The sequence below is a fragment of the Rattus norvegicus genome, chromosome 4, assembly GCF_036323735.1.
Source record: "Rattus norvegicus strain BN/NHsdMcwi chromosome 4, GRCr8, whole genome shotgun sequence".
Classification (NCBI taxonomy): domain Eukaryota; kingdom Metazoa; phylum Chordata; class Mammalia; order Rodentia; family Muridae; genus Rattus; species Rattus norvegicus.
Genome location: NC_086022.1, coordinates 85706528 through 85718678, shown reverse-complemented (window position 1 = coordinate 85718678; position 12151 = coordinate 85706528). Strand labels below are relative to the sequence as shown.

The 12151-nt window shown below is 48.3% G+C and overlaps 1 protein-coding gene across 5 annotated transcripts in view; it reads right to left on the bottom strand.

Annotated features, from left to right (window-relative positions):
• Window positions 1–12151, bottom strand: part of Mindy4 (MINDY lysine 48 deubiquitinase 4) — a 108505-nt gene that overhangs the window by 78875 nt on the left and 17479 nt on the right. For all 5 annotated transcript variants that reach the window (XR_005503604.2, XR_005503605.2, XM_231787.10 and 2 more), the window contains exon 5: window positions 11189–11595. Coding sequence is in view for 3 of the 5 variants with exons in the window: in XM_231787.10 (XP_231787.5) it covers window positions 11189–11595 (407 nt within the window). In the remaining 2 variants the exon portion in view is untranslated. The remainder of the gene's footprint in view (window positions 1–11188; window positions 11596–12151) is intronic.

Genomic DNA, 12151 nt, shown 5'->3' with positions numbered 1-12151 from the left:
CCAGTCCCCTCTCCTCCTGGTCCTAAACACCCAATACCCTAGTCAACCCCTCTGCCCCTTTCTTCTGTTCATGCCATCTCCTCAGCATGGAATCACCTACTCTCTGGGAACCCTTACAATGCCAGCTCCTCAGAAGCCTTCTTCCTTAGCCTGGGCAGGAGACAATGAGGATGTATCAGCTGGTTTAATGTCAACTTGACACTGGCTAAAGTCATTGGAGAGAAGGGTGTGTTAACTGAAAAGAAATTGCCTCCATAAGACCAGAATTGGGGTATTTTCTTAATTGGTGGCTAATGGGTGTCAGGGGGCAAGTCCACTCTGGGTAGGGCCATCCCTGGGCTGTTGGTCCTGGATGCTATAAGAAAGCAGGCTGAACAAGCCACGGGGAGCAAGTCAGTAAGCAGCACCCCTCCATGGCCTCGGCAACAGCTCCTGCCTCCAGGTTCCTGTTTGAGTTCCTGTCCTGACTTCATTCAGTGATGAACTGTGATCTGGAAGCCTGAGCCCATAAACCTTTTACTCTCCAAGATGTTTTTGTTCATGGTGCCTTAGCACTAGTAACTAAGACAGGCTGCTTACCACAGATCCACACAGTTTGGTCATTCTGTACCTTGAATTTTTCCACCTGTAAAATTAGTCCAGTAGCTCTCCTAGTGTTGCCGCCAGGATTAAATACCACCAGGATTAAAATTCATCTAAAGCAATAGGGCCTGTTTAATAATGAGTACTCAGAAATGTCACAGCTTCATTAACCCTGACACGATCCAGACTTTGAATAGCCTTCTGTCATGCTCTTTTCACTTGTCTTTGTTGAACCCCCTCAGTCCTGTCAAACATCTGTGTATGGGGGTCTCAGCCTCTTGAAGGCAGGATCCCTCTTCAACACTGCTCTCCTCAAACCACTTTAACAGCAAGAGACACTCGGCAAATGCTCTGCTGCACTGAACAAAATTAACTACCATGGATTTATATTGAGATCAAAAACTGTTTACTCATCAGGAAAGACTCTGCTTCTAAGGGACCCATGGCTCCGAAACTGTCTTCAACAGGAAATGAAAGAAATCCCATGGCTTTAGTAACTTCTCATGGAATGAACAGAGAAAACAAAGTAGAATTTTCTGGAATGAGGTGCACACATGGAATCTGACTATACAGGAAGCTGCCCTGGCGGCCATCACTTTGATTTGATGAACTCAGCCTCAAAGGCCTTCTTTCCAGGGTGGGAGTGCCATCCCTAAAAAGGTGGCACAGCAGAATTTTGCCACTTGGCTGCTATCAGGGGAAATCAACCAAGGAGTCAGGAGGAAAGGGGTCCATTCCCACAGGACGAATGAGATTTGACTCAAGCTTTCTCCACCCCGGTCCCTAAGCATTCACTCCCTGGGGAGACTCAGAATAGGAAAAAAGAGGATGCTCTCTTATTTAAATCCCAGTCCTTAGAGGGGATAAGGACACAGGCCCAGCATAGCTCTACCAGCATCAGAAATGCCTCCAGACAGCACAGTTGGATACAGCCCCATCGCTCAACCCTGAGAGAGACTGTGTTATTAAATAACTATTCCTGTCTGGGATGACCCACTCTCCTATGAGAGAAAACCTCACACTACAAACACGGACATACCTGCATGCACACACAAAACAGACAGACAGACAGACAGACAGACAGACAGACAGACAGACACACACACACACACACACACACACACACTTGCAGCACCCCCCCCCCAGTAAAGCCACTAATTAACCTCTACTGTTACTTATTGGAACAGGTAGAGCAGTACAGAATGAGGTGGGATTAAAGACAGATCACTCCTGAGCTCGGACAACAGGAGGAATGGCAGTCTATCAACCCTGCCTAGGGTGGTGTGCATGAAAGAGGAGATAGGCCCAAGCGTAGGAGCAGGAGCCAATCAGAAAAGGCGTGCTGAAGAAGGTAGCACTCGGGCGATGAACACCGAGAATACAGTTTGGCTTGGTTGTTCCAATTGGCCTGGTTAGCTAGATTGGATGGCTCAGTGTGTAGTTTGGTTGGTTTGGTAGGTTAGTCAGGTTAGTTGGGTTGGTTGGTTGGGCTAGTTAGTTGACTGGCTTGGTTAGATTGTATTTATTGGTTACATGAAAGTTTAGCAGTTAGGATGAATGTGTAAAAAAATAAATGTATGAATTAATGAAAGTCAATAAGAAAAGCACCTCTTCTCTTGATCCTTGCTCTTACCCTCTTCCCTTTTGTCCTTCTCTCCCCATTCCCCTCCCCACTTCCCTCCATGTGCTCATGGCCGGCCTTTACTCCTCTCCTCTTATACTCTTCTTCTCTCATTAAACCTTTTCACATGGAAAAAATTAATAAGAAAACAAAGAGCGTTTGAATTAGATGCGTTCTCCTCATGGTTTTCAGGGTTATTCACGGCACTCATCGGTATGGTTACCTCCTCCCTTCCACTTTTAAATTGCTGGCCTCAAAAACAGAAATGGGTAAGGACTAGGAAATAGGGGCCATCGCAGCCCCTAAGGAGTCCAAAGTAAGGATGAAGTATCACATTATTACTCCACCTGTACAAAAAGTTGCCGTAACATTGGGAGAGCCAAAGAGAAGTGTGCAGATTCTTCTAGGCAGGCCAGTGATGGCGAGAAACACAGAAAGGCTGAGTGTGAATGTCAAGGGCCAGGCCCTCTGGGTGCCACCCTGTTGTTATCCAGCAGCCTTGACGGTGACAGCTCCATAAGGTCTGCATCCTAGACACTTTCCTTGCCTTACCCTTACCCTCATCCCCAGAATGTGAAGCAGGCTTAGCCCCATCTCTATGTGGGCCTCTGCTGGGGTTCCGATACCCTGGGACCTGTGGGAAGCTATCTGGGAGCCCAGCAGACTGGATTCTCAGAATCAGAAAAGGCACCGAGGATGGAGGCTCTGGACAGCCACCCTTCCCATTCATTCCCACAAGAATCTCCAGATGATCTCTGAGCTCACGACCAGAGAGAACCCACCAGGCAGCAGCACCTCGTCTACAGGGGATACCCTCCTGCTTTGCACACTAGGACTCAAGACGACAACAGAGTTGACAAGGATCTCAGGACCCTGACCATGTCCACCGATGGACAGAAAGAGGAGACACGTGGGCAACAGCCCTTTGGACACACTTTCTTGGTCTCAAGAGAAATCTGCATCATGGGAAGCCTCTTTCCCCTGAAGGATACACTATACAGTGACATGAGATCCTTGATCCTGTGCCCGAGGGCTGCAGTGACACCATGCCCTTCCTGGAGACAGAGTGGGGCCTGTGATGTGCACCACAGCCACATGGCATTCGATCACCAGTGTCAGCCTTGGAAGGAGAAGGAAGAGTGGTGGGCTACATTTGGAGAACATACACAAGGTCAACCCTGACCCAGTCTGAGACCAGAGGAGGTAGTGGGCCACACAAGACAGCTCTGCAGGTCAGAATATGAAGCAAGGCTGAGCTCCAAGAGGCCACCTGGTCCTGTGGGCGGGCCAGAGGGCAGGGGGCCATCTGGGTGTTGTGTAGGTCTCAAAGAGCAGGCAAATTTGAGTCTCCAGGGTCTTACACAAAGACCAAACGATGCATAGACCTATTAAGACGAAAATTCTACCCACTACTAGTCCCATGTGGTGTACAGATTGTCAGAGTCAGGATGCTTGGGTGAGGGGAACAGTCAATAAACTGCAGATGCCACATGCTCTCCTAAGTGACAGCCAAGCCTCAGCTGGTAGAAGTCCCTCTAACTCGGTATGTGGACAGGCGTCTGTGGGTCTGAAGCCTCTGCTCCTGGTCTGGGGACTCCAGGAAGTGACTGGGGGTGGGGGTGGGGGGCTTGGAATTGAGAGACGAATGGTGAGAAAGAGATGGGGAGGGAGAGAGGGAGGGAGGGAGAGAGGGGGGAGAGAGAGAGAGAGAGAGGAGGGAGGAGGGAGGGGAAGAGGGAGAGGGAGAGGGAGAGGGAGAGGGAGAGGGATTTTAATGAGTACTGCTGAATGTACATAAGTGGACAACTACAAGTCCCAAAGATGGACAAAGTTACGCTGCCACCTAGTGTCCATTCTCTAGAACCTGAAAGATTCTACCAGAGTCAGGAGCAGTCTCCTCAACCAACCGCTGGCCTGGACGAAGGCTGGGCAAGGGCCCTGGGTGTCTGAAGGAGCTGTTCCAGCAGAAGAAGGCAGGTCAGCCTGGCCCAGGTCTGGGGGCCTAGTGTGGCTGTTCCCTGTGAAGCCAAAGTCCCCTGCACTGAACACACCACTCTAAACCAGGCCTCCTCCTCTTCTGTCCACCGCACAGCTCCTGCTCACTGTGCTTTGCTCTCCTACTTCTGAACATGGCTGTGCTTTAGTGTCCAGAATGGATTCTGGCTCACAAAGGAAGGCATATGATTTACCTTTTGGTATCTCTAGTGCCTGGCAGGGCTGGAGTACCAAGAAGGATTCAAGAGACTTGTCTTATTGGTAGAAGAGAACATAGCCACAGGGGTGCTCTTGTAAAAAAAAGTCACTGGTGCCCTGCTGAGAGAAGCTAAGCTTGGACACGGCTTCTTCCAGTTTTGCCGGCTGGAGTTGTACTTCCTCTGAGAAAAAGCCCTGCTTGGCCACTCCCTCCAGGACACCTACCCTCAAACAGGGTCCGCAATGTGTTCACTGTATATTTAACACCCTGAGGATGAGCGTCTGGAACTTCTGAGAACTGTTAGCCCCAGTGCTCCCCAAAATGCCTCACTCTGGAGGCATCCATTCCATCTGCTGTCCCACCAGCCTCCGAGGGCTCACCGCTTCAGCACTTTGAGATAATTCACCAAGGAGGCAGCTCACGGCCCAGTCAGGCCCAGGACGGGTAGCCCACAGCCATGACTGACAAGGATTCCAAAGCAGACTCCACATCCCTCTACGGGATCAAGCTAAGACCCCATGTCCTTGCTGACTCTGTCCTCTGCCCTGGTCCCCCCTCACCGCAGCCACTCACAACAGCAATGACACCTGCAATGAGAGCCACAGGACAACTCTGCACACAGTTATGACTCCAAGAACATGGTCCTTGACCTGTGTATGGGAAGCCACCTGGGAGAAAGACACACGCTGAACCAGCTATTCAGATGGTGGTGATACCTTAACCAAAACCTGCTTCTTCCCATCTTCCTTGTTTCAGAAAAGACAACCCCTTCTGGAGCTGATGCCTCAAGTCATCTTTCCTCCCTCTTCTCTAACATAAAAGATGTAATCTGTGAAGAAATCCTAAACACAAATGCACACACACGTGCATCGCGCGCGCGCGCGCACACACACCCAGAGAGACACACAGAGAGAGAGAGAGAGAGAGAGAGAGAGAGAGAGAGAGAGAGAGAGAGAGAGATGCACCTGCGCTGTCACCACTCTGATTTAGGAAAGTCACCATTCACTCTCTTCTAGACTATGGCAAACAGACATCCTAACCGCCTGCCCCTTGCCTTTCATGCTAACAACCTTAACAATTCTCAACCCCCGAGGCCCAGCCTTCGGGGGCTCAGTACGACCTTTAGGCATTTCTTTAAGAACAAGAATTTTCAGTGGCCACCATGGCCCTACAATAAGTCCTGGATGTCACTTTCTCCCCTCCTCCCAGTATAGCCTGTCCCGCAGGGCCCGATCTCCTATTTGCTCCCAGAGACTAACCCTGTCTTCCTTCTGGCTTTCCCTCAGGTTGTTCCCTGGCTTCTCCTGATTATAGCCATTCCCTAACCCTCTTCCCTGTTTCCTTGTGTCTCGGATCTGAAATCCAGTCCGTCTAAGATTGAGGGAGAGATCTTATAAAGAACAGGGCAGCACGCATGCGCCATGGAAGCTGTGGGAGGGGAGTAGAGCCACGCACCCACAGCACGCAGTGAGTATTGGAACTGTACAAGGGCTGAGCGCCACCTACACAGCCTGAGGAGTCCCTCCATTCACTTGGGCTGTTTCCCATCCCCACATAAAGATCTTAGTGGCTAAGGACCTCTGACCCTTACAGACAGTGAAGACAAGAGGATAAACGGGTTCCAAAGGAGCCTCTAGTATACTCTGCCTTTTTAAATACCCAATTTAAAACCTGGGGTGCGGTGGTCTATTAAATCAATTCCTCTTCTGTGGAGCCCTTAATACTTCCACATTGTATCAGAGAACATATCCACGTGAAATCCACTCATGTTGGTGACATTACCACCTTCCCTGAACCCATGAACCTGCCGTGGACCGCGGGGATCAATGGCTGTAGCTATGGGGTTTCCTGTGACCCTGCTCATACAAAGCCCAGGTTTGGTTTGGTTTTGGTTTTCTTAAAGGAAAGGATCAACACAGGAAAATGCCTTGAAAAAGTGAAAACACCAACTCCTGGGTGGTATAGACAGACAGACTGAGGACAGAAGACAATCATGAAAAACCGTAGTGAGACCAAACAGAATTCTGAGGTACTAAGATGCTGCTGGTTATGAGCCCTTCCTCTACATCTGCTCCTGTACTAACCCCAGGCCTGCCACACTTATGTTAGACGGCGACGGCAAACTAAGGCTGTGGGTGGTGGCTGGCCACATGACCTCAAGCTGAGGAGAGCAGCCTGGTTCCCCAGGAGGCCCATATCATTGCAGAGTCTTGGCTGTGGAAGAACAAAGGAGGAGAAAGCATAGAGGTGGCAGCCTGACAGGGACTCAGCAAATGTGGCCTGCTTTGAAGATGGCAGAAGAGAGCAGCAGCTACAGACTGCCAGCAGCCCCTGGAATCGATGAGAGAAGCAAGCAGTCCGGCCCACAGTTCAGCATTAGTGTGACTCAGCTCAGATATCTGACCTCTGGGTGGTGAAACGCTGTTCTGTTTTCCACCCAAGATTCTTAAGCTTGCAATGAGAAATGGATGCAGCCCCACGTGTGCCTACACTGCCAGACCATCCCTCCCTCCTCCTAACCCAGGTCCAGTGTGCATCTAGAAAGGTCCATGCTATAGAGAAAGCTCAGTGCTCTCCTCCTCCTGGGCCTTCTCCTCTCCTCCATTCCTCCTGAGGAGGAGGAGGAAGTAGGACTTGTTTAATGGCTAATCTTTGTATAAATAAAGGGACATCCTAAGCTCAACCTTCTTCCTTCTGAGAGTGAGCAGTTCTTCCAGGGGTGGCCTCTACACCCAGCGACCACACAAGGAAACTTGCCCCAGCCTACAGTGAACTAAAGAAGGCTGTCTCCTCGGGACCACCAGCACTCAAGACTTCCGACTTCCTGCCTTTGGCCTTAACAGTCACACAGGTGCTGTACCTAGCTCTGGTCTGCTCAATGCCTTTTGTTCTACTAGTTGTTTGTAGGGGTGGGGGAGATATTATCAATGGAAACTTTCCGAATTAAAAACAGTATCAAAAAATAATACCTGCCTCAGTGGATCATTATGGAGAACAAGTGGGAAAATGTAATGCATTTAATATGGTGCCCAGAAAGAAGAGGGACAAGGACAGTGAGGGGGCAGAGGAGGAGGAAGACGGGGAAGAACACACACAGATGTATGTTGACTGACTGATGGACGTCCACATTATTAAATACATAACACCCCTGATTACACTCTGCCAAATACTGAAAGACAGGGAGCTGGGCCAAACATTCTAACCCACTTCCTCTTCCTAGAAGATGAAGTTCATGCCATCTCCCAAGACTTAGTAGGTGATTGTGAGGGCAGAGGTTACAGAAAGATGCAGCTGGTTTGCCAACCCACATCATCAGATTCCAGAGCCATACCTCCTAAGTGCCCTGCAAGCAGCAGATACCTGCTAATTCCCACAAGGGACACAATAAGGGGAAACAAGACTCCAGCCAGTAATATGTGTAAACAAGATGACTTTACAACCAGAACACTAGAGCTCAGGGGAAAAGTGAACAGAACTGAAGACACCAGGCCTCCCACTCTACACACCAGAGCCACTCTTCCAGACCACCACCCCAGCACGAGAGTGAGCACACGGACTGGTTTTGATATTTCCCTTCTTTAGAACAAAGCTGCTTTGGCAAAACAGGGAAACCCAAGGCAATGACTGTGGACTGAACTAGAGGTAAACTGACCAGCTCAGGATGAAGAAGACTCTGGCAGTCAGCAGTGTGCTAGAGGCTAGGGAGCCATCACCCAAAGGCTGTGATGGATCTGGACTCAGGGACTGATGTGACATAGTCATTCATGTGCTCTGCGCTCTCACTGGATGCATAAGTGTGGGCAAATGAATGCCTCTGAGTATGCTTCCTCATCTGTGACACGGGTTATCCCCTCAGATATTTTGATGATTACCCAGAATACTTAGAACAGTGCTTTACACAGTGTGGACCCACATGAGAGGACGGACTTCCGCACTGCCATTGAAGTCAGTTGCTAGTATGGTAAGTGATCATTCTCTGCAGACAGGGTGCTGTCAGAAACACAGGGAACAAAAAGGTCCCTGCCTTTGTGAAAATAACCTTCAGTGGAGAAGACAGACAATAGACAATAACCAAGACTCTCTGGTAATCATAAATGCTGGTAAAGAGGAAAGGCATGATCCAGGAGCCAGCCTAAGAAAATCATGGGACTAACAAGGGAGGGACCATGTGAGATGATGGGAAACAGGAACTGCCCCCTCCACAGGAGTGGGTGGACATGTTGTACCACAGAAACAACCAAATCCTGTGGAAAGAATGAAGACCTGACCAGCTCTGGAGGAGAAAGACTGACCCCAGCAAGAAACAGAGCTAGAAGCACAAGGCCACAGGAGTCATTAAGTGTGGCTTCAGGATAGAAGGAAGGCTACAGAAGGATGGGTAAGAGGGAGTGATAGGGGTAGGGGACAAAGGACAGAGGGATGGGGGAGGGAGGCAGTGGGAAGGAGGGAAAAAATCGACAAGAGGTTCTACCCTGCCAGAACAAGACCTCAGTGAGGAGCAAAGGTGACGCCACAAGCCAGGGTATAAGGAAACCACAGACAGGATGGCCCGGAAGAAACCTTCTCCCTTTACAAAGACAGAAGTGAAAAGAGCTCTTTCCACCCCAAGAAGAAGCAACCAAATACATAAACAGGAGAGTGAAGGCTGTGTGTACAGAAACAGCACCAAATATTACTGAAACATAAAATCAAGAAGGAATTGAGTAAGAATTTTTAAATGTAAAGCACATGCCAAACAAGACTTAGTACACAAAATCAAGGTAGAAGGAGACGGGGACTCCCCTGCAGGCCTGCATGGTGGCTCTCTCTCTCAGCCAGACCCAGTATATCCGCACACGATGACTAAGGTCCAGTCAAAATAACCAAAAATGAGCGGAAAGAGGACAAAAAAAGGACTAAAATTCAATGGAAAACTAGACAGTAGCAGCAGACCCAGGGGTGATTCACCCACTGGAGTCATGACGCGGTGACTTCAAAACCATGAGGAATCTCATCCCTGAAAATAAGGAGGAGAATCTGTTTTGTTAGTGAATAAAAATTCTAAAATATAAAAATAATGGAAATTAAGAAGCTACTACGTAAGTTTACATAGCATATTAGATGTGACAAAAGAGAAAAGAACATGAACTAAAGACAGGAGGCAGTGGTGCACTCCTCCTACAGTCCCAGCACTGGTAGCCCAGGCATTTGAAACTGTGAGATCTCATTGCAAAAGAAAAAGAAAAAATATCCATGTGGAAATACACATCGAGAATGACAGAGAAAATACATAAAGATATTTAAAAGCCATACTACACAACGCAGGGAACAGTCCATCCGGGTAAGCAGAGTCCCAGGCCAAAAAGGGAAACAAGGAAAAAGAAAAAAAGAAAAGGAAGAAAAGGAGTGAAACAAAAACAGCACTCCAAAGGTTAACAGATGATATTTTTCCAAAACTGATGAAAAGTATAAATCCTCTTTTTCAGAAAAGTTGATGTATCCCCAAAAGAATGAAAACTACCCTGGGGTGTGGCAAGCCCCAGTGTTGGAAGCCAAAGAGAAAAATACCCTAAAGGAGCCGGGAGGAAGTCAATGCGGCACCCTCAGAAGAGCACAAAGCAACCTGCAAACTGACTGACTTGCCGCCAACAGGAAGAAAGCCTAAGGTCATGGGAGGAGGCCACCAAACAACAGAGTCACAGACGAAGACAGCTGAGAAGCAAGCGTCAAAGAGCCACAAAAACAAACTAGAAAGCAGTCCCACATCAAACCAAAAGGGAGTACGATAAATGAAATAATTAAAAATGGCCCAAAGTACTGAAAAGACACACATAAAGCCAAAAGGGATTCCTAGAAAAAATATAAGACTAAATAAATAAGACGAATGGGCGTGAATGCACAGACACTCAAGTGCACTAGATGGTAAGAACAAATTACTAACACTTTGATGACAACTAATTAATAATTTCAGGAATGAAGCAGAGACATCACTGTGGATCTTACAACCTTGAAAGTGAAGAAAGCATTTTTTAACTGTGTAATTTATACTAATAATCTAAATACAGAGAAAACTGTCAAAGTCCTTGAAAAATATAAGCCCAACTGACATTAAAAGCATTTTGACTGAAGATATAACTTAAAACTCTTTAGTAGTCCTTCCGGCTAAACTCTACCATGTATTGACAGAGATTAGCATCACTATTTAGGATAGCACTCACTTTTTAGGAGAGGGGAAGGGGCCAGCATCCAACCAGGGAGTGGCAACAGGAAAACCCACCAGCCAATCTCCTCCATGAATCTATGCACTAAAGTCCTAAATGAGATGTTAATAAATTAAATCCTGTGCTATCATAGCCAAGAGGCTCGTTCCCAGGGTAGGACTGGATGAGCAGTCAAAAATTGATTACTGCAGCAATCCCCAGTGGCCTATTATGAAAGAATGGAAGTAAAAAGAGGGGTCAAAAATGGAGCGCCCACAAAGTCTTTGGGGTGATTCTCGAATGCAGGGAACTCCTCAAATTCACATCAGCCAAGTGTACCACTCCAGTTGTGCTTATGGACATCAACTAAAGTCTTCTACGCCCAGAGAAGAACAGAAGGGGTAAAGAAGGCTTCCCTCTGAACTTTGGAAGGTGTGACCTCTGGCTCCATTTTTTCCTGGTTGATTATAATCCTCTGGTCCTGCCTGCCTCACCGGCTTGCAGTGACAGCACAAGAGACCAAGAGAGCCCCATGAATGCCACAAGAGGCTGAACCATGTGTGCCAAGTGGTGCTTGGCTTGGAAAACCCCACCTTGGCTCTCCATGCTCACCTGAGAGACGGGGGCTGGCCGCCTTGCCGCTTGAATGCTCTTTCTAGCCGTTCCTGGGGCATCCTGGAATTCCCGTCAGGCAAGTCCAGCCTCAAAGGTGTCGTGATGATTTCTGTGTGGCTGTACCCCAGTGGGCTGTCCTCTGAAATACTTCTTAGCCTGGGCCTGTCCCTCTGGCACGGCCCTTGGCTGCTAGGAGTAGCATTTGGCTTCTCTATAGACAGTTCATTCAGCTGACCCAGAGGACTCCTGGAGAAGGAGTCACTGCTAGAAGCAGAGACCTCCTGTGGTCCTGGACAGACTGGGGTGTGAACAAATGGCTCGGACTGCTGCTGGCTCTCCTCTGGGGCTTGGAGCTTCCTGCTCAAAGTCGAGGACCGTCGCAGAGAGCGTTTGCGGAAAGAGTCCTGAAGCGGTAGGAAAGAGACAGAGAGCATCCTTAACTAGAAGAGTTGGAAAAAGTACTTCCTCTAATCCCCAGGAAGGTCTATCCCCACCCCAACCTTCTTTTTCTTTCTTTTATTGAAATGATTTTTTCATACAATATATTCTGATTAGTTTCCTCTCCCCCTACTTCTCCAGCTCTCCTACCTTCCCTCCCACCCAGATTCACACCCTTTCTGTCTCTCCTTGGAAATAAACAGGCATCTAAGGAATAATAATGAGATAAAATAAAACAAACAAACCAGAGTGGACAAAAAACAACCAAACAAGAGCCAAAGAAAAAGCATAGCAAGTGCATAGAGATAGAGACACACGGTGTCGTACACATAGGGATCCCAGGAAACAGAATAATATGCATGGAAGGGAGAAAGAAAGAAAGAAAGAGAGAGAGAGAGAGAGAGAGAGAGAGAGGGGGGGGGAAGGAGGGAGGGAGGGAGGGAGGGAGGGAGGGAGGAAGGAAGGAAGAAAGGAAGGAAGGAAGAAAGAAAGAGGGGGAAACGAAGGAAGAAGGAAAGGGAA